Here is a 26657-nt window from a genome sequence, read left to right on the forward strand (position 1 = left end):
TGGATAAATAGGTGCTGGCAGAACTTATAAATGTTGAATTTCCTAATTACTCAGGCATCAGTTTCTCTTTGTTGCTTTCTTTCACTGTAATCACGAGTGTTTAGGCTCCACCCCGATTCTCACTTTCAGTGGGCCCCAAATCACCCTAACCCCAGAGTAGGAAAATACAATTCAAAAGTATGGATGGAGATAGCATCAAACGAGAGAATTAAATATAAAATAAAGTAAGAAAATGCCTTCTCCTCCCCTTTAGTTTTTCACCACGTATACACAGATTAAACCCATCATATAGATGTAAGATTACCACTAAGACTATGACAGGTGACTTATAAAGCCACTAGCTGGTCATTCCTGGGGATGCAGAGATATTCCTCTGCTCCCACGTTTATTAGCTTGCTGGCTGCAATTACTATCCTGTGGGGTCACTTGGCAGAGTCCCTTCATGTCCCCTACAACAATCCTAAACACAAGCAGACCACAGAGCCGTGAGGCTCAGGACAGCCTGTAACACACAGGATTCCTGGACGCTGCGTCCCAAGGTGACAGACTTAGGTGGATCCAAGATATCCACATTTGGACTACATTTTATCAAAGATTTTCAATAGACCAGCACCATCCTCTGAAATTGCAACATGCTCTCATAAAGGTAAGTGGTTTAAAACATAAATGATTCTCAGGTTAAGCACCATAATTTACTTTTAGATCCGGTCCAATTCTTTCATCAGCATTACCTTTCTTAGTCTACTGCTAAGGATTACTTTTTTATACAGAGTGGAAAAAAATGTTCTTGTCATTCTTATTGCATTTACCACGTTTTCAAAGAAATATTGCCTATATGTCTGCCATCTGAAATCCATTTCAACAGGTACGTATTTCTGTGGCCCAGGCACCTAAGCCCTGGAAATACAGATTATGCAATAGTGCCTGGGTCCATGCTCATTAAAATGATACTCTGTTCTTAGGGCCTTTGTTTTTAATTCACAGCAGGTTGGCAGTCATTCAATTACAGTATAATTTGGTATCGCGCTCTGTTCACTTGAAGTGGTTCATCTCAATTCTAATCATTATGTTCAAAGGTTTGCTCTCTCCAGATGCCAAGTTTCCTCAACTAGACAAAAGGCATAGCAGAAATATTTCTGTTTGGCAAGGCCTGGCAAATTTCTGGAGGCTTTGTCATGCCTCAGCAGGGCACGAGTCAGGTTATAATCTGCCTTAATTATTCTCCCCACAAACAACAACAATGATTACCTCTAAGTTACTGGCACCCGAAGATTTCTCTCCAGCCGCTGTAAAAACTAAAAGATGTGTTTTATAAAACACCTCGCTCAAGAACAGATGGCAGAGACTCTCTGATTGTGACCATTTTGTTTGGTGACCTGGTGTGTCTTTTTAGTGTCAGTCACAAACTTGGCCATGATTCCATGTGTGCACATCAGAAACATAAAAATAACTCAGAGAAATTACTGGTCTCCCATAAAACAATCAGTGTGCTCTACGCATAATTTGTTCCACCTGCCATGTTTACAAGGCACCCTAAGGAGAATAAGCTTAAAACCCAGTGATCCATCTGCCTCCTAGTTGGAGGGGTAATTATTGCCTCAACTAAGCAAACAGGAACGCACAGCATGTTGCTAACCATGGCAGGTGACTGATGTCTGTGCCTCTGAACCCACCTGGGTCACAGTTCCTCTGGCAATGGCTGGAGCCCAATGGGAAAGACACTTCACTAAGGGGGAATGTCAGAAACCCACATTCAGCGGGCCACACCCAGCACACAAACTGCAGATGTGGCTGTGTCACTTCTCTTGGGCATGTTAAAAACAAGGAAGACAAGGGAGAAAAAAAGACAGGGTGACAGAATGCCATGATTCCATGTTTAAACAACAAAACAATGGTTTTAAAGGGGAGGTCATGAAAGCAGGTGCACTATTTCTATTAGCTGTATTTCCCATGTACTCATTTGTTTAAATAAAGCATTCATCACTATTTAGGAAGAATGTTCTATTTACTATGCACACAAAATAGGGCCTGGCCTCCAATACAGCATACACCTCACCATCTCCACCTAAGATGTGGTACTAAGGCTGGTCAGAAACTGCAAGGAATGGCCAATTTTAACACTAGAATGATGGCCAAGTGCAAAAACACTTGCGCTGATGAAGTGTGCAAAATACAAGCACATCTTCAAAGAGATTTTGCCAATAAGAAGCTATTCAAATGAGAGGTCTTGGGGAACACACCCCAGATGAGTTGCAAAAGGTCATAGACAACTCCTTCCCTCCACAATGAGACAGACACAACACACAAATTAGCATATAAAATATCCAGTTATTAAATGTTCCTTGCCAAAGCTCCCATGGGAAGAGAGGAGGGAGGCAGTGGAGTGGGGGACAGACAGGGAAAGAAAGCAAAACTAGACAAGCCACTGTGGAAATGGCTCCAGGTTTGTAATTTCACCACTCAGTAAAATGGGAAGAAAAAAAATTACCATTTGAGAGTAAAAGAAATATCAATCTGCAATTGTCATTTACTTTGCCAAAGTGTCAGTACATCCACTATCATGGATATCTGTTCTCATATAAATGATAGTTTCAAAGGCCAGACTCCCAAAATAAAGAATAATCTCTTATATAAAGTACATTTAACTCTAACCTCAACATATTATTTCTTTTAAACATGAATGTTTTAGTAACATAAACTCTTTACAGTTAATACCTTTGTATGGTTCTGGGGAGAATACAGTTTTCGTAATAGATTTCATCCCATTTGAATAATATCTTCTGTAATTTCACTTTCAGACTGCGGGACTCCTCTTACCTGTGAATTTCCCCCTTTCGAACTAGTTGAAATGATTTAGAGGGAACACAAGCCGCTGCAGGGCTATGAAGCTTCGCTGAAAACAGACAGCTCTAAGTTATTTTAGTTTCGTGCTAGCAGAGGATGGCATTTTAATGTTTGTATGCACCTTGTTCTCTGATTTAACTGCCATGACTAAGCCACGCATATTCTGGCCTCAGTGAGAGAGTGGTTGGATTAAAACCAGCTATTTCCCCCTGCTGGCTGGACATGTTTTACATTCTCTACCTCACTGCCTGAAGCGGTTAAGCTCCCTGCAGTCCCAAACCCATTTATTTTCTACCCACTGACTGACCTCCTAAAGCATCATTAACATGCCCCCAAAGGCCTTGGTGCTGTCAATTTTAGTCAGCGCTGCACTCCAAGTCTTTATAGGGTTCATCAAAGCTCTGTAGGAAAGGGAAAGGCATCAGACCCAAACCTTTGGGAATTGCCAGCCCAGGAAGACGAGGGGGAAGCTCAGCTCAAGTGCAGGGAGTCCTGTCTAGAGATACATGGCAAGGTCGGTTTACAGACAGCCATCATTATGTATTTCTGCCACTCAGCTCTCAGTGAGTTAATGGCAGAAGGATCGATACTGAGTGTCGATTTTCATGTACACCATTATGGCCTCAGTGGGAAACTGGTCTTCTGGGAAAAAGGAAGGAGTCAGGAAATGGGTCTGGAAGAGAATGATTCATGACCCAAATTAACCATGTTAGCGACATGTCTTTATATTTAAAAAAATAGATCTGGAGTTTTTGTTTTGTTTTGATCAAGTTTGTATTTTCTGGTAATTGCTCACACTGAAGTCAGTCACACAGAAATCACATGGGAGAAAGTGGGGAACATATGTGGGATTTCGTTATGTAAATAAATAAGGTTGGGAAATGAGGTCCTTGCACCATAGAGTGAGCCTAAAGCTCAAAATGGAGTTCAAGTAAATAGCATCACATTCTGCAAATCTGACTCTAGGCTTCAGGAAACTTAACTGCTCTAGCTTCTCAGTTACCTACGGTTTCCGTCTTGGCCGAATCGGAAACAAACCCTCAGTGGGCTTCCATTTTATTTTAGTTTAGTTTTTGGTACTGGGGACTGAACTCACCACCTCAAGCTTGCCAAGCAGACACGTGTGCCTCTGAGTTAAATCCCCAGCTGGGCTTTTACACTAGCTTTGTATCATTCAAGTAGTGGGAAATAATATTTGGACAATACTTTGCAGAATCAAGACTAGAATTTGAGGCTCCACAGAGAAAAGAATAAAAACTAGGCAGCGAATTATTTCTAACATATAATTTACACATGGAATGGAAAGCTTTTGTGATAGTATGCAGTAAACCCAAAGATGTATTTATAAAAAACACTTCAAAAACGTAGTTTCCAGCACTAAATGCAATGCAGTTTTGCACCCTGCAAAATTAGAGCATTAATCACAGCATGATTAGTCACACATCTTTTCTCAAGCATATATTAATCTTTAAATCACGTTTCCTTGTTCTAAAACATCATCTGCTCTGAAATACACTTTTCATTAAGCTTAAGACAGTCACTTTAGATTGTACCCAAATTCTCAATGCTTCTCAAAGAACACAAGTTCTTCTAATTTATGTGTTTCAGTGCGTGTCACCAGTTTAACCAGCTGATAATGCTGGTCATTTGTGGAGCTAGAAAGAGACCTGAACCCTTATCAAGTATGCTTACAACTTTGAGGGAACTTCCTAATCACATGCCCAAACTGGCACAGTCCATCACATTAAACACCTCGACAAGCCAGGCTGGGCACTAAGTGGAGACTCAGGTAGACGGGATCATTCAACCTCACAGCAACTTTACGAAGCAGATATAAGTTGAGCCTCCCTAATGTGAAAACCCAAAATGCTTTAAAATGTGAACCTTTCTGAGAACCAACATAAACCGTAAGTAGAAAATTCCATATGTGACTTCTTGTGACAGGCCATATGACAAGGCAGGTACACAAAAGTATTGTATAACATTGTTCTATTTGTGTATTATATATATATATATATATATATATATATATATATATATATAGCATATTTATATATATATATAAATCTAATCAACTTCATATATATACATGCTATGAAACATCAGTGAATTTCACTTTTAAACTTAGCTATCATCCCCAAAGTATCTCATTATTCTCCAAAATTAAAAATAAATCTGAAATCCAATACACCTCCAGACTTAAGTGAAAATGAATTGGACATGTATATTTAAATACTGCGTTGTTTCTCTTGGGTGAGAAATTGAAAGTAAACAAGCACCCCAGCGGATGACAGATTTTGGGAAGCAGGAAGAAAATGTTCAAATGGGAAGGGAAACAAGTGGGAGGAAGAAAAAGGAAAGGTTTAAGACAAAAAGAGAATGGAAGGAAAAAAATGGAAACAAAGATTTTGTAAATGAGGAGGGGCAGAGGGATGGAAAGAAGGCTCAAGATGTATTTTGTACAAATTCGCTATGATGAATATGATTACTACACATAGCAAAAGTATAGCAATAAAATTTATTAAAAAACCACTTCTGATTCTGAGCCCCTTGGATAAGAGATACTCGGTCTACATAATCTTCCCATTTTATGGATGTAATAACTGAGGCTTGAGGCAGTTAAGCAACTTTCCCAAAGCCACAGAGTGATAGAAGGGCTAGGGAGTCCAGCCTTCTGGTAACTAGTCCTGGCACATACAAAGCCTGTGCCATTCCCCTGTAAACGCCCAGGCCAACCCTGGGCTGGAGATATGTATATATTCTTCCTTGTTCTCAATTGCACTTATTAGAATCACTTTATTTTGAGAGTTGCATAATCAAAAGTACACAAGCTTAGACAAATTGTGAGTATAAAGTTCAATCCAATATCCATTCTGTCTTACAACAGAACACAATGGCTTAAGCCACAGAGTCAGGAAGTCAGATTTTATATTCTTAAATTATAAACTAGAAAAAACATACAAAAACAGGTACAAAATTCTCCTGGCTTGAACCAATGAAACTATTACCTGCTGTTTGCCAACAGCCAAAGGGGCTCAGCCTTCTGGCGGTCATCCAGGCGGAAGTCCCCAGACAGTGGCCCAGCCCAGGCCCAGCCCGACCTCACCCGCAGTGCACACACTCCACGCCCCGCCCCGCACCACCCTGCCACCCTGGTGGCTCCCATGCTGACCCTACCTGAGCAGAAGCTGTTGCTGCTGATGGTCCTTGCAGAGCGCCCAGAACTGCTGGGGTTGAACTCTCTGCTCTCTTCTTCTGAGAAGGGGGACTCTGAGGCCGGTGACACCTTATGCTGTTGCTGGGGCAGATGGGGCCGAAGAATCAACCGGGGAATCCTGCTTCTGGAAATCTCCTTCTCGTGATGCTGCACTCTCTGCTCCTTGCCAAAATCAGATATAACCAAAAAAAAAAAAAAAAAAAAAAAAAGGAAATTGTTTCTCCCTCTCAAGCTGCTGTCTGCTCCTTGCAGGCTCAGTTTCTGAGAAGTCACATCTCTGAACACCGCCTTAGAGTTGTCCTTATCTGTCACTGAAAGCAGCTCCCAAACTCTTGCTCAAGAGCTTACCCTACTGACCCACTCAGCAGTGCGCGCACACACCCAGGCTTCCACCTGCACAAAGGTCTCCCGCTCCCCCAAGCCTCCTGACTCACCTTTCACCAGGCTGCTTCCACCATCAAGCTACCGAATGTCACTCAGCACGCTCCAGTTCACGGTTATCTTCTTCACACTTCCATTTTGCCTTTCCTATACCAACTGGACTTGTTTTTCTGTCTCCTCACAAAGTAGTCATCTATACCTAAGTCTTTTCTCTTTTTTCCTGATGGATCACACACTCTTATCTTTAAATCCCCTCCTCTTCCAGATAGGTCCTTAATTATTCATTAATATCCTGGTACACGAGGCTTATTGCCAACAGAAAAGCAAACATGGATCAGATGGCCGAGAAGATGGCTCCACTTTACATCGCCTTCGGCTTTTGTCTTCCTCACTGGACAACACAGGAGAAGAGATTTTGCACTCCTCAAATCCAGCACTAAAATAAATTTGCCATGTCCTGGCTTAAAAACGCTCAAAAGCACTGTTTGGAAAAATTTTTTTTTCAGTGTCAAGTGTTCTCCTGGTCATTATTTCGGTTCTCTTATACCACAGGCTGCAACACAGAGACCCCAGGAATTTACCTTCCTATTTACAGATAAGGAAACTGAGGCTAGAAGAGGAACAGGCTGTGCAAAGCTCCAAGCAGAGCCAGCTTCAGATCTAGCGCTGTTCAGGGCCACCTCCACCCTGCCTCATTAAAATGGATTCCTAGCTAGAGCTTTTTGCAAAAATTCCACTGCTCACTCCAACCTCTGCAATTTAAAGAGGGCTCTGGCTTAGGTTTTAAACAACAAAATCATTTCACAGCGTGACCTCCTGTTCCCTTTGGCTTACCAGGCAGGGGTCATGGCCAAAGTAAACAGGTCTGAGGCTTCCGTAGTGCAGGAATTAAAGGGTGAAGCCCAGCCGCAGGGCACATCTGAGGTGGCTCAGGCATCCGTGCCATCCAGGGGCCGCAAGCCGCACCCAGCCTCCGGCTCAGCCCTACACATCAGTCACCCAGCAGGTATCCCACGCCAGCCGCTTGCTAGGCACACCGCAGACTCTGAGCCAACGCCGGGCCAACAACACGCTGCAGTCCTTACGTGTCAGTCACCAATGCATCAAATTCCTTTTGCGCGCACACTCACAAACACGCAAACGCACAAGCTTCACTCGAAATCCCCAGTTTCAGCAGATAGCATTAACCCTCTAAAAGTCACTCTCTCTAATCCTTCCACCAGCAGCCCAAATCGCCTCCCCCCTGCGCGCCACCTCCCACTTGCCTGACCACAGCACCCAGGCAAATGTCCCTCTGCCCCCTAATCCGGCTCTCAGGCCATCCCGCACTCCTCACCTGCCCGCTGCCAGCTGCCCGCCGCCCCTGCCCGCCCTGCAGCGCCCACCGCCCTCCTCTCGTGCGCGCCCCCGAGTGCCGATTACCTTGGAGTCGCGCAGGGGCCCCATCGCACCACCGCCTGCAGGCTCCTCGCGCCTCTGCCGCTGCCGTCCAGGAGGACGCACCTGCGTGTGCGCGGGGCGAGAAGAGTGCGCTGAGCTGCGCGCCGCAGATGGACGCGAGGTGTCGCCGCCGCCTTCCCGCCCGCGCCCCGCCCCGTCCCGCCCCGGACACGTGGTGCCAACGCCGCGGCGGGGCGCCCTGGCCACCTCCGCACCTGCGCGCCCCCGCGCAGCCCCTGCCGTGCCAACCCAGCAGCATACCCTGCCGGGGTGACGCCCTCGCCCTCGCAGTCCTTTTTTGCACCTGGCCCGGGGTCTGGGCAGGTCGTAGCAAAATGAGATGCTGGGAAGATCGCCAAGGCAGAGGGCCAACTAGAGGATGGGAAAGTTTTCCGCCCCTCCTCGGCCCCTCAGTAGCAAGCCAGCATGTATACCCTGTCCCCAACGTGACTTCCTCCGAGGGTGACAGGCAGAGCCCCTCCTCCCGGAGCCCCACCCACACCAGGGCTACGGGACTGTCACAGCATCTGGGTTCCAGCACTGGCAGGGCTGCGACTCGCCTCCCGGGTTTGCGTCAGAAAGGCCTCGGCTGGCAGCGCCACTCAGCGCCGCAGGAAGATGGCAAGAAGGCAGCGCCCCACTCCCTGCGAATGTGGAAGAAGCTATTTCCAGGGAATAGCCCTGCCCCCAAACAAGGCTACGCCCCGCGCCCCCACCCCCGCCGGAGCCTAGGCGCGCTGCTGAGGGCGGGATTCTGCACGTGAACCACGAAACCAGGTTGCACCCATCGCTCCATTGCCTGCAAGCTGACAGCCTTTATGCCCACCGTCCGCGACTCCTAGGATCTGAAGTTTATCCTTGTAAAACTGAGTGGTAACAACACCCACCTTCAGAGTAGCTGTGGGGACTGGAGGAGGGTGCTTAGGTTAGGTGCAAAGGGTCCATTCAATAACTGCTGACACCTTTTACAGGGTAGCAGAAAGGACCTTCATAATACAAACAGATTTCTTTAAAGAAGTTCAAAAGCCTGACCAACTGACCTTGTAGAATAGTGGTGGGCCTTGACTTACTACATTTTGTATACTCAAATTGTATCTAGTGACTGAGTTCAACCTGTAAAGTGACCGGATACCCTTGATTCACACCTGGATAATGTTCTAAGTACTCATGCGTGTTCCTGCACCCTACATGCAAGGGCCCCGATTGTATTAGAACGCCCAGCACTCCCATTTGTCTCAGATTCAGGATTGCGGTTTGTGAGTTCAAAGCTATCCGAAAGTTTAATGAGGTCAGTGTGCCTTCCTCCTGTAACACCGTCCATAAATCTTTATCCCTTTCAATCCATTTAGCTCTCCTTAGTTAAGTGGTGAAGTTGGTAATCTTAGGATTCTTTACACGGACAGAAGAGATGAGTAATTAGTACTTTTTACACCCACAGGTGTTTCAGATAAGGACCTGGGGAAGTGATGGTCCAGAATGATTTGTACCACATATTCTAAGATTGTGAGGCAGGGATCATAGATGGTGAGTCAGACATGAACTGTGTTTTCATCCCTAATTCAGGGAACTGAACCTGGGCCTTTGCACTAAGATACTTCTTAACCTTTAAAAAATACTTTTGGGTGCTCTTTTTCAAATGAGAGGGGGACAGTGAAGGGAAGAAAAAGAAAAGAGATTAAAAGATACAGACTCGAGGGAAAAATGGAAATAAAGCTTTTACAAATGGGAAGGGAAACAAGAATTGGGAGCAGGGAGGGGTGCAGAAGAGGCCAAAAAAAAAAAAAAAAATTAAGCTGTGTCGTGTGGATGCACAAACTCCCCATGATAAATGTAATCCTCACTACTGAAAACATGCTAAAGCTTTTAAAAAGAAATGTGTATATTAAGGCAGGGTCTCCCTAATTGCTGAGTGGTCCACACTAGTTTGAACTTTGCATCCTCCTGCCTTATACGACCGGTGTGCTGGATTAGGAAAGAGTTGTTATGATCTAAGATGTACCTGAACTTCCTATGGAGCTCAGAGCACTAAGCCTAGGGTCTTAGAAAAAGTTTGTCTCTGAATTGTTCAAGTCTGAACCTCAGTTCATTCATGACCTTTTTCACTCACTGGCCTGACCCACATTCTGTGTGAGCCACCAAGCTGGCACCATACTGCCCTGGTAGGAAGGGAGTAGAAACTGGTCACTTCTGTCCACTCTTTGTTGCATTGCCTTCATCTAGGGTCTCACTGTGATCACCCCACCTTGTTTCACTAGTGGTCTAACGTTGTCTGGCTTTCAGTCTTGACTCCTCCTCCTTTCTTGGCAATTAGTTTTCCAATTTTCCCATGCAGCTTTTATGAAAGACTATGGCAAGCCATCCTCCCCTGGAACTCATGAATGATTTCCCTCTCTTCCTCAGGTAATATTCAAACTCCTTAACATGGAGCAAAGGCCTTTCATGATCTGTCTGCTCCACCTACTGCCCCAGTGGCAATCTGGCTACCCCTCTTCGGCGCACGCCCCCGCCGGCCAGCCTCTCACCCCTGCTCCTGTGCCCCCACCTGTGCGGTCGCCCTTCAGCTCTCTGCAGGTTTCCGGCTCTCTGCCCTGGGTTCTGCTGCACGCGCTGTTCCCTCTGTTGGGGGCGTTCCTCCCACCCCTCCACCCCTCCTCCTCCACTGCTAAAGATACATTAGATTTCATTGTAGGCGGATTTCCAGGACACTCGTGTTTACCCCCAGGAGCGTTGTTGTGCTCTTGCATCAGAGCTCCCCATTTACTGGTTTACCTCCCTAAGAGATGGTAGGTAGCGCCACACAGCAGGCACCCATATATAATTGTCAGACGGATTAATGCGTGAAAGAGGGAATTCCGTCGCCCCCTAAGGGGCCCAGCAATACAGGTGAAGAACATAACAGACAACTTCTGTTAAGCCAACCACTCGGATCAAGCTGCCTGCAGTATGTCTTTGTATTTGATGATGGGGCGTGTGCCTAAAAAATCCAACATGTGCGCAGTGAAAGCTTTCACTGCAGAAGTGCAGGCGCTGCGAGGCTGTGGTAGCCCTGCTGTTACCATAGCAACCTCGGAGGGAAAGGCTGAGGGTTTGGCATTCTGTCATCTCTTAGCTCTGCACTTTTGGAACCCAAGCCCGTTTTGCTGCTGTTCTAAAAGGCAAGTTTTCCCAATGACACTATCTCTGCCGCCTTTAATTCCATTTCAGTGTTTCTTACGTCATTAGGAGAAATGTCATATTGTGTTTGGATTGTACCATCAGAGATGTAATCTAATACAGTGTAATATGTCCATCTATCGTCTGCTTTATAATAGTCGTAGGCATCATTTTCATTTTCTACTTAAAGACTTAGTTTATTGTCCTGTTTGGTAATTTGTGGCTTTTTCTTAAAACTGAATGTACTACTGGCTTTTAGAGAATATCAGCTGCTTTAGAAGGATTGAACCCTTAAAAATGATAAATAATATACTTGTCCAGGCCTAATATGAAACAAGGAGAGACAGAGAATGGTAGATTGGGGGCAGACTGGGGTGGGTAGAGAAATGCCTTTATAATTATGCCCCAAATCTGGGATACATAATTATATTCTTTATATGAAATTTGTGATTAAATTATTCATACTGTCATATGCACAGAAGTTTAACTCTTCAGAGCTCTGTCCCCTATTACAATCTTATTTTGGCTTGTACAATTCCTACGAGGTACAAGTGACCCATCCCTAAAGCCAGATGAGGGATGAAAGGGATTTTACTGACAGGAACCCCCAGACTGTAAACTTCACAGAAAAGACAACACACATGCATTGGCAGAGAGCAAACGCTGGCACCACACAACCCAGCGACCTCGCGGCGCCCCACATCCACTCTTCTCCCGCCTCACCTGTGTGTGCAGGGACTTTCTCGGATGCAGTGGGGCTGAGAAGGCGCCGTCTGCTAATCCTATCTGCTGTGCTAGCAAGCGCTGCTGCCTCTCAGTGACCCAGTGCCGGGCAATCTGCACAGCAACAAGGAGCAGCTGACGTGCTCTCCCACACGTCACGGAGGAAAGAAACTGCATTCTGGGGCATCTTGGGATTTTTTTTTTTTTTTTTTTTTTTTTGTGGTGGGGCGGAGACCTGTATTTTTCTTACTAGGGAGGGAGCTGCTTGGTTTCCCCTGAGAGCCTTGTGAGTGGCTGACCTCCACTTATTGAATGTGTGTGATGGTGAAAGTGTGATTATGATATTTTGATGCTGTTAGATTGTAATGGTGAGGAGTGATGCAGGATCACTCCCTCCTAAGGGGGCCCAGAGAAAGAAGAGGGTAAACTGAGGCAGGATGGTGTAAACTGCTGAGTATTCAGTCAGAGGCTCCCTCCTCAAAGAACAGAAGTTGGGGGACAGTGCAGATGAAGAAGCCGAGGTTGGGGCTGGGGCTTTGAAGGATGGTGAGGAGATGTGTGTTGATCCCATGTCTGTTTGTCCCAGGAGGGTAGGCTGCTAGCCAAAACGTGGGTAGGGGAACACATGGTGGGATAAATAGGTATATACTTGCTGGGACAGCGGATTGGAATCACTGAAGTTAAGATCTTTAGAAAGCGTGCAGGAAAAGCGAGCCGTCCGGGTAGGAGAGACTGGGTCTTAGTTCTCTAATGAAATGCTTCAGATGGCAGGACAGTGTTTGGGTCTCACGGATTTATGGGAGGGCAAAGGAAGGTGTCTGTGAAGGAGCCACACCTGGGAGTAGAAGCTGAATTCTTGGCCTGTTGAGAAGCACCTTCCTTGCCCTAGAGGCCAGAAGCTGGGAGAAGGGGACTCAAAACCAGTAGGCCAGCTTCCTAGGGAGGAGCCAGGGCCAAGCTCTGACTGGGCCAGGCAAGAGCAGAGCAGGCACTCTGCTGAGAGGCGCTGAGGGGCCGCCTCCCATTCATGGCACTGTAGACTGAGAAAAGAAATATATCTCATCTTCCCTGGGGGCAGATGTGTAGCTGGTTTTGAGTTACATTAAAAAGAATCTGTTCTCTATTATATCACTCGAATCCATGATTTTCTATTTTTCCCTATCCCTTTCTAAAAAACATGTTTTGAAAAATAATTCTGCCTTTTGTTTTCTGCAAAAAGATGGGGGCAAGAGGGTGGATTTTGAGATTGACCTCGCAAAGGAGACCATTACTGCAAAACGGAGTACAGCGCCCCTAGAGGCCAACTGTTATGATGGCAGCTACGGTGGCCCCGACCAGCTGGGGTCAGGGCCTGTTGGGAGGCCATGTCTGTCCTGCAGCGGAGGACAGTCTTGATGGCTGCTTTATTTCTCTCTCCCAGGCCAGTCCTGCAAAGCATTTCCTTTGTCCTGAAATCTTGTGACCTAGTGAATAATGGCTGTGTACTTCTATCCATTACAGGAAAATCTGTAGGAAATGAATGTAGAATTCGGAAATCTAACCTATGTTGGTTGATTTATTCCTGGGCCTTCTTCAACCACTCCTAGAACGCTGTTTGTTCAAAGGAAAAAAGTGCTTTTTAAAGGAGATAATTTAGCATGGTTTTCAAAGGTACTGAAATCACATCAACATTTTGAAAACTGAAACACAAAAGGACTCATTATTTCATTGTCCAAACACAATGACCCAGGTTCGTTCTGTTAGCATCTTTGTGTATTTGCTTTCTAGGGACATAGGGTATTTTGGGCCCGTGGATGCCCTCACATCTGGCTGTTTTGATGTCTCAGATGGGCTTGAATATTTCTGTTTTCCCAACAAGTTGCTCAAAACTGTCTGTCTTTGACTGGGCACTGCCCAGTGATACAGGGTTCTGGGGCTTCTTACCAATGGTGGTGAGCAGCTTGGGATGCTGCTGGCAGTTTGGAAGCTGCAGGGTCCTTGTGGTGTCAGGACCCATCTGGAGCTTCAGGAACAGATGCTAGTACAGAACCAGCAAAACTAAGTTTGGAGTTATGATTTTAACACAGATTCTGGGGTGGGGCTGGGGATGGGGGACACACCTGTGTCTCCTGCGAAGAAGAGATAATTTACTGTGATAATTCAGGGGCAGCTAGCGAGGGGAATTAATTTTCCAACTCTGCAAATAGATCTGTGATAAGAAAGTGAAGCTGAACAAAAGACATTGATTCCTGAGTCCTATAGGCCTGATTTGTGTCCCATTTTGCTTCTTTTTGACACTGATATCTTAAGTAAATCACTTAACTCCTGAAGGAGTTGTCATGTACTGAGCCAATGTTAGTTTAAAACAGGAGGATCCACTTGCACTGGTTAATCAGCTGGGCAAATTAAGTCCTCTGAGCTGCATTCTCACATCTATATGGACTTCATAACACTAACTGGCTCAAAACACTGTTAAAAGGATCAGACAAGACAAGACTCATGTTTATCTCTGGCATGTGAGTAGAGCTTCGTAGATATCTTCTCTCCTCCAGGTTCAAACTACCCCAGCCACTACAGCTACCTCCTCTTTGCTCAATTCAGTGTCCTCATCCAGAAGAATTCTAGTTTAATTTTTATGGAGGTGAAATTTTCTCTCTTTTCCATATTACTTACGACACATACATGAGGGAAACTGAAGTTGTCATTAGCAGAGATGTTGCAGCACTGCTTCTTCTGAAGGTAGACAAATGGTCAGTCCCCTTCACTCATTTGTTCATTTGACTGCTCATTTATTGGCTCATTCACTCACTCCTTCATCCTTCAGTGCTGTTTCGTTCCTTTGCCTGCCGCTAGTTGCAGAGCATTCAAAGATGAGCAGGGTCTCTTCCTCTCAAGTGTCTCATAGTGCGCCGTCATCAGCTGTGACACTATCCAGTGTTTGGACACTGAGGCAGTTAGATGTCCAAAGAGCCGGTCAGTATCTGGATTAGAGTTGGGGGTGGGGCTTCCAAGGGTAAGTTTTGAAATGAAATTTGAAGGATGCATAAGACCTGTTATTATCTTGGCTTCCTGAGTCCCTTTTTCTTTATCGCACCTTTGCTTTCCTCCTCCTCAGCACAGTGCTAGGTATCACGTTGATGCCTCAATCAGTATTTGTGAATTAACAGTATTATTTAAAGATTTTTAAACTCCGTGCTCTACTGCCACCTATTGGCGCATTAGTGAATTAGGAATTTTCTTTGGATGGTCTCTTGGTTTGCAACAAGTCTTCCTAACAAAGCATAGTAGGGACTTTATTCAAATTTCCTCAGTACTGTTTCAGAAAACATTCCCAATGCAAGTTATGCAAGACAACTGAATTCAGTGATCAGAACCATTTTCAGTGTGAGTGGAACGATGAACAAGTGGTCATTGTCAGTAGACAATGATTTTAAATTCTGTTTACCTGCTGACCCACAAGTTAGACCACATCTCTACATCTTTGTGACCTTGTTTGTAAAATATATTTGTGACTCTAGGTAGGACTCCGTAACACTTAGAGCAAGTCCATCATATTTCTTTGAACAAACTGGAGATTTAATCGTAGGCTTCTTATTCCCCCTAGTCTTTTCTTACCTCTTCCTTAATTTACTATGACCCTGGGAAAGATAGATTACATGATTACGTTTTAGCTAAACAACCAAATAGATCCTTCTACAACAAGAATGTTAAATAAATTCAGATGGTGTTTATTTCTGGGTTGATCCTTTTACTGGTATATGTTCCATTTAAAAAAAAAATTGAAAGACTATGTTTTTGACCAATTTGTGGTTTACAGAAAAATTAAGCAGAAAGTAGACAGAATTCCTCAGCATCCTCTCACCAAGCTCTTCCTCCAGCCTTTTAGACGCACTCTGTCCCACTACCTCATTACCCGACTGACCAGGTGTGACTGTGCCGTCCTTTTGAAGAAAATTCGAATGATTGCCAGTTAAATGATCCTACGCCCATTTATCCCTGCTTGGTTCCCCCTCCAGGTCTCTGTGTCCCTGACCCCTGGAACTTTCCTGGAGTCTTAGTCTGCTTCTCCCCTGGCCTCAAGCTGAGCGTTGGGGAAACCTCACAGCCTTGCTGATGAACACCTGCCTATTCCTGCTCTCCTAGTGCAGCTGGGCTTCCCTGAGGCCTGGCGACTGCCTTAAGCTTCCCAATCAGTCTCTCTCTTTCTCACCACAGGGTTATTACACACCCACCCCAACCTACTGGTCTACCAGCCTCAGGCTCTCCCTTGCCCCTTGATTGGCAGACAATAAAAGGCATGAAGAACTCTTAATTTCGGCCTCATCTTTCCCCTTCTCAACCTTCAGAATAGAAGTTTGTTTTCTTCCAATGTTATGGTTGATACATTGTGTCAACTTGAGAAGTTTAGAAGTTTGACTGAGAAGGGAGCCTGGGATCTTTGTAAATATCTTCACCCTGTGCAAAGGAGGGCAAGGAGATTTTGTGAGTGCTACCTCCGCCCTGGGGCAGGGTGGGAGAGGGGGGCCTGCATACACTATAAGAGAGGAGAAGAGGTTTGTTTTCTTTCTTTTTTGCTCTGGCTGCTGCCTTGAAGTGTAGCCCCCTGGCCATGCCACCCTGCCTTAGCTGATTATGGAATGAAACCTCCAGAAACTGTAAGCTAAATAAACCTTTTTCCCCCTAATTTTGGGCATCAGGTATTTTGTCTCAGCAAGGAGAGAAAAGTAACCAAGACAGTATACCAGGTAAATGTTTTGCCTCTAGGCTTCAGGTCACATTCTTTTCTATCTCCTAAGGGCAGTTATTCTATCAGCCCTTTTAACTCTCCAGGTTTTCATTTCCTTATCTACAAAGAACGCTCACAGTACCTACATAGTACCTAAGGTTGTGTAAGCATCTGTGGAATCTGTACACATACAGAACTTAGAAGAGTGCTCAGTATAAACTAAGTGCACAGTTTGAACTGTCATTATTAGCTATTTTTTAAGCTACTTTTCAAGCTACTTTTCCCCTGGACATTTCACATCAACAATTAGAACATGCTGAGTCCCAGCCTGTCGCTTTACTTTCCGCTGACCCGACGGTCATTATGCCGAAGAGAAAGTCTTCAGAGAATACAGAGGGCAAAGATGGACCCAAAGTAACCAAACAGGAACCCACGAGACGATCTTCCAGGTTGTCCATGAAACCTGCTCCATGAAAACCTGAACCTAAACCAAGAAAAACAGCTACTAAGGAAGAACCTGGAACAAAGATTAACAGAGGTGCTAAAGGGAAGAAGGAAGAAAAGCAGGAAGCTGGAAAGGAAGGCACAGAAAACTGAATCTGTAGATAACAAGGGAGGATGAATTGTCACAAAAAGTTGGGGGTGATTTTATGTACCTCTTGGGACACCTTTTAAAAGCTACTTTTACCAAGTGTTTTGTAAAGGGTAATTTTTTAGGACTCTACTAGTTGGCATACAAAATATATAAGGAAGGACATTTTACTCTCTCGTAGTCATGCTGCTGGGAAGTTTTCATCATTATCAAGTAAAATAAATACCATCTTAATATTGGAAGCTGTGTATAAAACTGGTTGAGCAGTCCATGCACCTGCTTTAAGAATTTAGTCCTGTGCATAATGTGGTGTTTTTACTGTGCATATTTGAATTTTTCATGCAATTTTTCTAGAGCAATAATCAGTGGTGCTTTTGTGTCTAGGTTTTATGTGATTTTAATGAAACATGGATAGTTGTGGCCACCTGCTGACTATTTGTAGTTTAAAATAAAAGGTTTTCCTGTCTAAAAAAAAAAAAAAAAAAAAGAACATGCTGAAATCATCTCTGAGGAGGTAAAATTTCTCTGTTGAATGCTTGCTGTCTGTATCCCATCCCTGCCCACTCATGTTGGAATATTTCTTGTCCAAAGTCACAGATTATCTCCGTGTGGCTTAGTGGACAGGCTGGTTTGTATCTTAGCCTTGACTTCCTGTTAGCATTTGATAATAACTACTACAGTTTTATAAAACCTCTTCATCCTCTATGACACTGCCCTCCAGGGTCGTCCCTCCGTTTTAGCATCCATTCAGCCTGTTCCTTAAGTGTTGATCCTGTCCTCTTATACTTTTACCCTGCCTTCCCTTCTTGGGTTATATCTATGTCTTTCCAATTCTTTCAACTAAAATTTATAGCCAGGTCCTCTTTCAGTTCTCTAATCATGTTTCTATTTTAGGATTGTTTGAAAATCCACCTGGCAAATTCCCCTTTGGTATCCCACAGTATGTACAAACCTCACTGTATTCTTTTTTTTTTTTTTTTTTTTTTTATCAGTACCGGGGATTGAACTCATGACCGCCTGCTTGCAAGGCAGCTGCTTGTGCCGCTGAGCTAAATCCCCAGCCCTGAAACTCACTGTTTGGTAAGGGAACCCTTTATGCTTCCTCTACAAACCGAGCTTCCGCCTGTAACCCCCCACCCTGGGTTGACCAACAGCATCACTGTGCAGGCCGTGAAACCTGGGTGACTGTCTTAATTTTCTTCTCTCCCTTGCTTTTATTATTTGGAGCTAAGAGCTGTCTGTGCCAGCTCCTAATTGTCATTCAAATGTGTTCCTATCTGTACCACCACTGCCTGCCTGGGATCCTAACCTGGCCTCCAGACTTGTACCCTTTTAGTCCATTTTTACGCAGTTGCCAGAAGTCTCTAAAGTGCAGATCTGACCACCTCACTTCATCTTCTCTTCCCCAGCTTTGACTGAGATGTCCCAAAGCCCACCACTGCCCACAGGACAAAGTCCACACACTATGCGTGGCCTAAAGAGCTCTCGAGGTCCAATTCTGCATCCCCTCTGTGTCTTGTACAAGGGTTCTCTGTCCCTAGAGCCCTCTTATCCACCTCCAGTCTTCACTTCCAAGCACTGTCCCACTTCAGATAGAGTCACTCAGATAGAGTCACAGTGAATCAGATTTTTTAGGAGAGTCTGGGAATTTACTTTTGAGTATAAAATAAGAGAGAATGAGAGCAGGGTTGGTGGTGTGCACCTGTCTCTGGCATGCTGAGCTAGGAGGATTGAGAGTTTAAGCCCAGTGCAGGCAACTTAGCAAATTAATGGAACCCTGCCTCCTGTCTCAACAACAACAGCAACAGCAACAACAGCAGAAAAAAGTAGCTCAGTAGTCATCCTCCAGTGTGTGTATTGGGGGCGGTGGTGAATGTTTCTGGATTTATAAATACATATGGGTGCATTTATAAATATGTATGGGTACACAGTCTGATAGTAAGATAAAGCCTTACTAAAGGCATAAGGAACACAAAAGTAGTGTTGCTTTAGGCCTTGTAGCAGAAGTTGAATAGCAATTCAAAAGAATTTTTAAGTGACCAAGTGAAATAATGATTTCTAAATTGGTGTAACTTGAAAAGCTTATGCCACAGAGAATACATATATTTTATCTTATGTATTATAAAATATTAATCTTAGCTTCATTATTTTAATGGATTCACTTCCCTTGAGTGATTATTCAAAGAATACTTGCTGGAAAACTATTCCCATGGTTCCTTGTTATAGTTTTTTCCTCCTGTTTTATCCTGCCACCTATTACAATTTAGTATTGAAACACAAAAAGTAGTTCTAGACAGGGATTAATTTTTAAAAGACAGTGGCATTTATATTTTAATATATTTATATAGTTGCACTGTTGTATTTTTATTGTTATATGAAGTCAGGATAATGTGGCATTTTCAAATTATATGTGACTTAAGCATGTGTTGGAATACTTGGAAAAAAGAAATAGTTATTTAGACAAGAGAACTTTAGAAAATCTCACACAACTACAAACCTGCTTCAAATGTGCTTTGAGAGCAGCCCAACTTCTAGCTCTTGAGATACTAAGTGGAGAAGTGTGAGTTTGTCGAAGGCAGGGTGCTTGGCATTCCACACCTGGAATCTTTACACATAAATTACTGTTTGTTTTTTTCTGCCTAATGCCAGAAGTGCGCTCTGCAGTGTTCTAAATTCAAATAGGAACAGACTGTGTGACATGCGGAGAACAAGGCATAAAGAATTGAGGATCTTTGGATTTTCATTTTTTTGCTTTTGATTATGCAGTGGGGGGATCTGAAAAACATTGTTTTAAATTATGAAGATGATTCATCACTAAACCCCATGAAAATGAAGCAAATAATAATTATGCATGCTTCCTAATACTCACCTAACAATTTCCTGACAGTTACACTTCAGCTGACTGCAAATGCTACCCCTTGAATTCCAGACTTTTTATAAATAAATGATTTTAGTTTTTCCACAAATAGTAATTGAGCTCTTGCTATGCACCAAGAAAGCTGGTAAATGTCGAGAGAAATTTATATGGTTGGCTTTGACAATAAAATAGGTGTGATTTCTTATTTTATTCTGTACCCTTCCATAATATCCTCTGCAGAATTTGGACTGCTATGAGGCCACTGAAAATAGCAGGGATTAGAGGTGGAATAATCCTTCACTTAAATGCTAAGCCATGTCATCTGCTTTGGGCTAACTTTTAAATAATGAAATGTGCTTATTTTAACATTTGCAGGATAAATACATGACATTTAATATTAATATAAAGAACTTCTATTTTTAGCTCTAAGCCTATATTTTAAGATAAATCAAGAATGCACACAAAAAACAGATAGAAGGATCCCATTTATTAATAATAGAACAAGGATTATACTTTTTCTTTATAGTTAAGAAATATAATTAAGTGAAAACTATGTATCTTTTTCATCCTTAGCTGGATCCCCTGAATTCCTTTTTCACAGAGCATTCCTATTTTTGTAGACATTAAAATGAAGTGGACATTAATTCCTTAATGGTGGGAAATGTACTCATTTCCTCGCTTTATTCTGCTGTAGTATCTTGATGATTACACTTTGCTAGTGACCAGTCACCCCTGTCATTTAACAGTACAGTGAGAGACAGTTTACAGACGAGGGGTAAACAAAAAGTCTGTATTTTTAATCAGGAAAAATATGGAATGTGGTTCTCCCTCAGTGCCAACAATTTCTTCTGTTATTTTTCCCAAAGGTAAATTGTTTGTTGTTGTGAGCTTTCGTAAACAAAGGTTGACAGTGGATGTGTATGGTAGATACGGCCTTCTGTGGAAATAGGCATTAGAAATTTAAAGTCCTTTTTCCAGCGTTCTATTCCTGCATTCTGACTTCATCCTTTCCTTCCCACTGTTGCTATTGAAACTGGATGGCTGCAGAATACAAATCATATGATAAGTATTTGGGAATTTGTCTTTGTAGTTTTTCAGCACCACTGCCAAACTTCTTGCCTAGAGAGCTGTGTGAGGCTTTTCAATCCGAGACCTTTGAGCAATCCGTTCTCTCGCCAACTGGGAACCATCCACATGCTTTAATTGTAGCAGCCTTTCAAAAGGATTAATAAACATTTCAAATCCCTTGACTCCGTATCTAAGGCTTGTTTATTTGTTGGTTATACATTTATTCCCGATGATTTTAAACACTAGGATGCATCCTGTCTATGGAGCCCTCCAAAGAGGATGCACATAGTTCTGAATAGCATTAGTATGTAAATGAGGAATCTTCCCTGCAATTTTGTATCATAGTGCAAGCCACCATATAATCTGATCCTACCAAAAGGTGCTACCTTTGCATTTCTTCATTCACTGAAAGCCCACAGAGTGTACCATAGGAAGCCTCTTTCTTGATTCTTTTGAGGATACTGTAGCGCTTCCCAAAAAGTGGTTTTGTAAGTAGCCTAGCCAGGCATGCTGTTGTTCAGAAAGTACCACTTGCAGCACAGAGCTGATACCTTAGAGATGAGTGGAATGTACAGGGTAAATTTCAGTTTAGTTAGCAGCTCAGAACTCTGAGTTTTAGGTTTGGATTTGAAATTGTTTCATGATTATATTTTTAAGGTAATGCACTAACATAGGAAATACATGAAGAGGAGCTTTGCCTTGTCCTGCTTTTATGCTCTAAGGAATGCCTTCCATCTGCTTTCTTTGGGGTTGTTCAACCCTCTTCTACAAACTCTGCTGAAGGTTTGCAATTCACAAATACAAATAAGAGCTGTTTAATATACTTTAACAAGAGAACTAAGTGTGACAAAAATGGCATCAAAGCCACCATTTTAAATGTGCTCATAGCCCCTGGATTTCTAAAGGATGATTAAGACAAGGTTTTATGGTTTGGATCTGAAATGATCCCCAAAATTTCATGTGCTGAAGGCTTGGTCCCCAGTATAGCAAAGCCCAGAGTGTGACTTTTGGGAAGTGATTGAATCGTGGGTTCATTCATTGATGAATTCCTAATTTGATGCCATTTTTGAGAGACAAGGGGAATATTAGGAGAAGCCTAGATGCAGGAAGCAGGTCTTCTCTGGAAGAGTGTCCCTTGTCCTCTGCCCTTCCTTCTCTTCTCTCAACTCTTGTCCTCCATGAGGTGAGCATCTTTGCTCTATGACATGCTGCTCACCATGATGTTCTGCTTTACCATGAGCCCAGAAGTGACAGGGCCAGACAACCGTGGACTAAAAACTCTGAAACTGCGAGCCAAAAGGAACCTTTCCTCTTTGAAGTTGTTTACTTAGTACTCTTTCAAGAATTCTGAAAGTGACTAACACACAAGGTGTCGAAATTTGGACATTTCCCACTTGAATGAGCCAGAAAATTCTCTCTTTGTTAGAGGATTAGAGCCAGTGCTGTCCTCCATTAAACCAGTGTGCTTGTTACATCCTCTCCAGGGTCTGAGACGGCCTGAAGAATTATTTTTGGTAGAGCACTTTACCCACCTAAAACCTGCAAATAATGATAATTTAACTTCTTCCTTTACATCATTATTTTTTTATTCTTTCCCTTGTCTAATTGCTTTGGCTAATGTTTCCAGAACTATGTTGAGTAAGCGTGGAGACAGTGGACAATCTTGTCTTATTCCTGATTTTAGAGTGAAATCTTTCAGTTTTATCCATTTATCATGATGTTGGCTATTGGTTTGTCATAGGTGGATTTTATCAGATTGAAATAAAACTATGTATTCCAATTTCTGTAGGTTTTTAAAAATTATGAATGGGGTTAGACTTTGCCAAAAGCCTTTTCTGCATCTATGGTAATGATCATATGGTTTTTCTCCTTGGCTCTGTTAATACAGTATATTACATTTATTGATTTACATATGCTAAACCATCCCTGCATCCCTAACACGAATCCATCTCATTCGTGGTGTATAATCATCTTGATGATTTGCTGCTTTGTGTGCCAGTATCTTATTGATGATTTTTGCATCTGAGTTCATTAAGGAGACTAATTTATAGTTCTCTTTCTTAGTTGGGTCCTTCTCCAGTTTTGGTATCAGCATAATGCTTACTTCCAAGAATGAATTTGGGAATAATGCTTCCCTTTCAATTTCATTAAAGAATTTGAGAAGTAGTCAATTTTAGGTCATCTGTAGAATTCAGTAGTGAATCTGTCAGGGATTGGGCTTTTCTTTGTTGCTAGGTTTTTTTTTTTATTGTATCTTCAATTTCATTGATTGATATAGGTTTTTTTTAGGATTTCTGTGTGCTCTTGATTCAGCTTTGGTAATTCACATGTATCTAAGGAATCTGTCCATTTTGTCTCCATTTTATGTTAGATTATTTTAATAAGAAATATATGAAAAGACATTTTCCACATTGGCTTCAAGTATAAAATAAAGTCACAACTACATTCTTCGTTTCCATAGTTAAAGTCAGAGAAAGTGACAGATACTATTTATAATAGGTTATTAAAAACCTGTATAATGAATTGCACTCTTGAGTTTTGACGTAAAATTCAAGAAGAGAGCTACAGCCTTCTTCAACCCACTGTTTAGCCTAACATCACTGTCAAGGATTTCACAGACAGTGGGCTCTGTGTCAAGTACTGTGGTTGGTGCCTCAGTTCATGAATCTAATTCGTCCACAAATGGGATGAGAACCAAAACAAATTCAATGGTTAAGTCTAATATTGACCTCATGGGAAAATTTTATTTGGTTGTTATCCAATTTGTTTTTGTGACCAGAATCATGGTTAGAATTAAGTTTGTGAACTGAAATACCATTTTAGAAACACAAGAGAAATACAAGTCTTTTTCAGTCGTATCTTACATGCGTGTTGGGGACAGGTGATCAGGTCCATAAAAACACATGTGTGTAACAAGGGAATAAGGGGATCAGGAGGACTGACTTTGATAGAGGAAATAAGGGCGGGGAAAGGACAGGATATTTCTTGCCTAGGTGGGAATTAACATGTTTCCTAGGTATCAACTTTGATATTTAACTAAATAGAAGTCTGAAAGTTTACGTAAATGAATCAGATTTGCATAACGGCTTCAATTAAAAGAGAAGAAAAGGCCACAAAAGAGTATGTATTGATTAGTGGTACTTATCTTTCAAAGTCAGCCCGTCTTGGAGAAAGTAACTCTGCTCTGTTCAGAAAAAACTAGGAAATGCTGTTTACGATTGTCTGTTTAAAAGTTCTGAGTCCAAATTTAAACTATGATGGACCCTAAATTATCTTTAGCAAAGAGACAAATTTGTCTGTTTCCCCTAGTATTTCTCTTACTAGTTTAACCTGGACCTTTGCTTTCTTAGAAACTGTAACACTGGCTATGCCTGTTGGAAGAAATACACTTTGAAAAGGCAGGTGGCGGGTGTGTTCTGAGGCACATCAGCCAGAGAGAAGTCTTTTGTAGGCGGGGAAAACTGTTTTGAAGAAGGAAGGAAAACCTTGTGTTAGATCTTGAGGGTAGAGGCAGGGGAGACACTTCAACCAAAGGGAACTCTCTCCCGATATCAGCTAATTCATGTAAATAAATTACTGTCACACTCTTTTGGCTTATTAGTTTGTTAAGGAAAGTCAGGGGACTGGTGACAAGCAGGAAGGCGCTGCTGCCTGCGCCAGCTGATCTGTAACCGCGTTCCATGACAAGTTTTCAGTTTTCTTAAGAATTTAAATGGTTCGTGTGCAGTGCCTTCACACTCCATCAGGTTTCTAAACAAGTGTGCAGACATCATGTCCTGAAGGCATCTACCACTTCTTCCCCAGGGCTTCTGCAGCAGTTTGGTTCACACTTCCCATTTTTAACTCTGCCAGGGCCATTTTGGGGGAAAAGAAACCAAAAGCCAGCTGTTCCGTTGTCGTTTTCCACATCTTCCTTCAACGAGAGCTCACATTTCTTTCCTCTACCTCTAGTCATTTGCTGGGGGCCTCGCTATGCGGGGCAGCTGGGGAGGCCCTGGAGAGTGGGTATTTATAGGTCTGTCCCTGCACCACTGCATATCTCTTGTTAAATCTCCAAAGCACATTTAATCCCCACTAGAAATGGGGTAACTGTCACATTCTGCAAGGGCAGCCTGGGAGAGCGCTGCTGCCACATGGAAGGTGACCGCCAAGGTCGCTGCTGCTCTCCTGAGCAGGGTGTGCTACTCACCCAGCGAGAATGCAGATTGAGTGTGCAAAGCGTGCAGTAATGCTGTGTGTTCTTTACAGTGTGAGGCTTTAATCTGAGGTTTCTGAGCCTCAACATGACTAGCATATTACAGCTGGCTAACTCTTGCTATGGATTTGTTCTCTCTGCTGAAAGATGTTTTGCAGCGTTACCAGCATCCGCCCAGCAGAAGTCAGTAACAATCACCACGTCTGTTCTCCAACCCTGCTTGGCTGTGACATGTCAAAAATGTCTCCCGAGATTATCAAATGTCCTTGAGAGGTAAGATCGTTCTCAACTGAGACATTGCTGTATTCCAAGTCTGCAGATTATAAAAATATAGTCTCAGTTGTATTACCAGAATACAAATGCATTCATATTTACAAATAACATATACCCTCAAGGCTACAGCCTTTGGAAAATGAGTTAAACTCACATGACATTTGAATATGAAGATGTCCCAACCTATTTCAGTGATCTTGTTTAGCTTGGCCTCTAATTCAGCAGTAAATGCCCCACTTATTTTTTACTGATAAATGGCATAACATCGTGAGAATGTTGATTTTCTGTTGTAGTTACTACCTATACCAGAGAGTGGGATGGCACAGCTTCAACTCCTTAGATATATGTTTGCTGGCCAGGCTCTTATGCCACTCAGCTAAATCCCTGGCCTTGAAATTGTTTTTAATAACAACCAGTACTTCCTAAGTAAGGGGAGTCAAATGTCATTATTATCAATTTTGTATCTTTCAGTAGGACCTCAAAAATGTGATAATTCATCCCTTAAATAGTAGCTAAACCCTCAACAATTGCATGGAATACTAGGGATGAATAAAATTCCTTAGTAAAATTTTGTGTTTCTTTCTGTGTCTTAAAACATATCAGAATAAAGCATCTTAGCACAGCCTATTCCTTGTCATATGTGAAATTTAGAGAATTTAAGAATAGTAAGAGTAATACATCAATGATAATAAACACATATTCTAGTTTAGACATTTATTTTGCAAAAAGAATAGGTAGATACATTAAATAGGACAACAATCATAGTTAATTTGGATGCCCCTGGTACACTGTATGCAAAGTATTTGTCCTCTTCCATCCTGGGCATTTTTTTCAAGAAAAGTCATTATTCTAATCTCTGGTAATATTAACAATGATCAATTCTTGCTTAAACACTATACTAGACTAGGTGAAAGTTCTCTTGTTTAATACTATACTGCTTGAGTTGAGTGTTCTGGCTCACATTTGATAATTAAGGAAACTGAAGCTCAAAATGTTGAGACTTCTCTGCTGTAAAAGTGACTCTTAAGCCCTTTTCATACATAGGTTCAAGTTATTCCACATTTTTAACTCCTTCTGGGGTAACTCTTACTGAGATCTGGTCTGATACCATGAGGCTTTTATTTCAAGGAAGCTAACGGACTTTTGGGGAAAAATGTGAAATCTTGTCACATTCTTGTGTAAATTAATCAAAATCATTGAAGCTGAGAA

At 42.7% G+C, this 26657-nt stretch overlaps 1 protein-coding gene and 1 pseudogene across 5 annotated transcripts in view; one reads left to right on the top strand and one right to left on the bottom strand.

Annotated features, from left to right (window-relative positions):
* Positions 1–11919, bottom strand: part of Sybu (syntabulin) — a 68725-nt gene extending 56806 nt beyond the window's left edge. Inside the window, exons 1-3 of one of the 5 annotated variants that reach the window (XM_013143708.3) lie at positions 11759–11919; positions 7865–7945; positions 6022–6223 (exon numbers count right to left, since the gene is read on the bottom strand). In XM_013143708.3, the coding sequence (XP_012999162.1) occupies positions 6022–6223; positions 7865–7888 (226 nt within the window). In that variant the 5' untranslated portion in view covers positions 7889–7945; positions 11759–11919. Of the gene's footprint in view, positions 1–6021; positions 6224–7864; positions 7946–8143; positions 8306–11758 lie in introns of those variants that run through there. The other 4 variants (XM_013143705.3, XM_005008208.4, XM_063256847.1 and 1 more) reach the window with 4 other exon arrangements.
* A 4869-nt stretch (positions 11920–16788) lies between these two features.
* LOC100723334 (high mobility group nucleosome-binding domain-containing protein 3-like) lies at positions 16789–17545 on the top strand (annotated as a pseudogene).
* The last annotated feature ends 9112 nt before the right edge of the window (positions 17546–26657 follow it).

Source organism: Cavia porcellus, unplaced genomic scaffold (assembly GCF_034190915.1).
Source record: "Cavia porcellus strain 051 isolate PalLab524CR breed Dunkin Hartley unplaced genomic scaffold, mCavPor4.1 scaffold_10, whole genome shotgun sequence".
Lineage (NCBI taxonomy): Eukaryota > Metazoa > Chordata > Mammalia > Rodentia > Caviidae > Cavia > Cavia porcellus.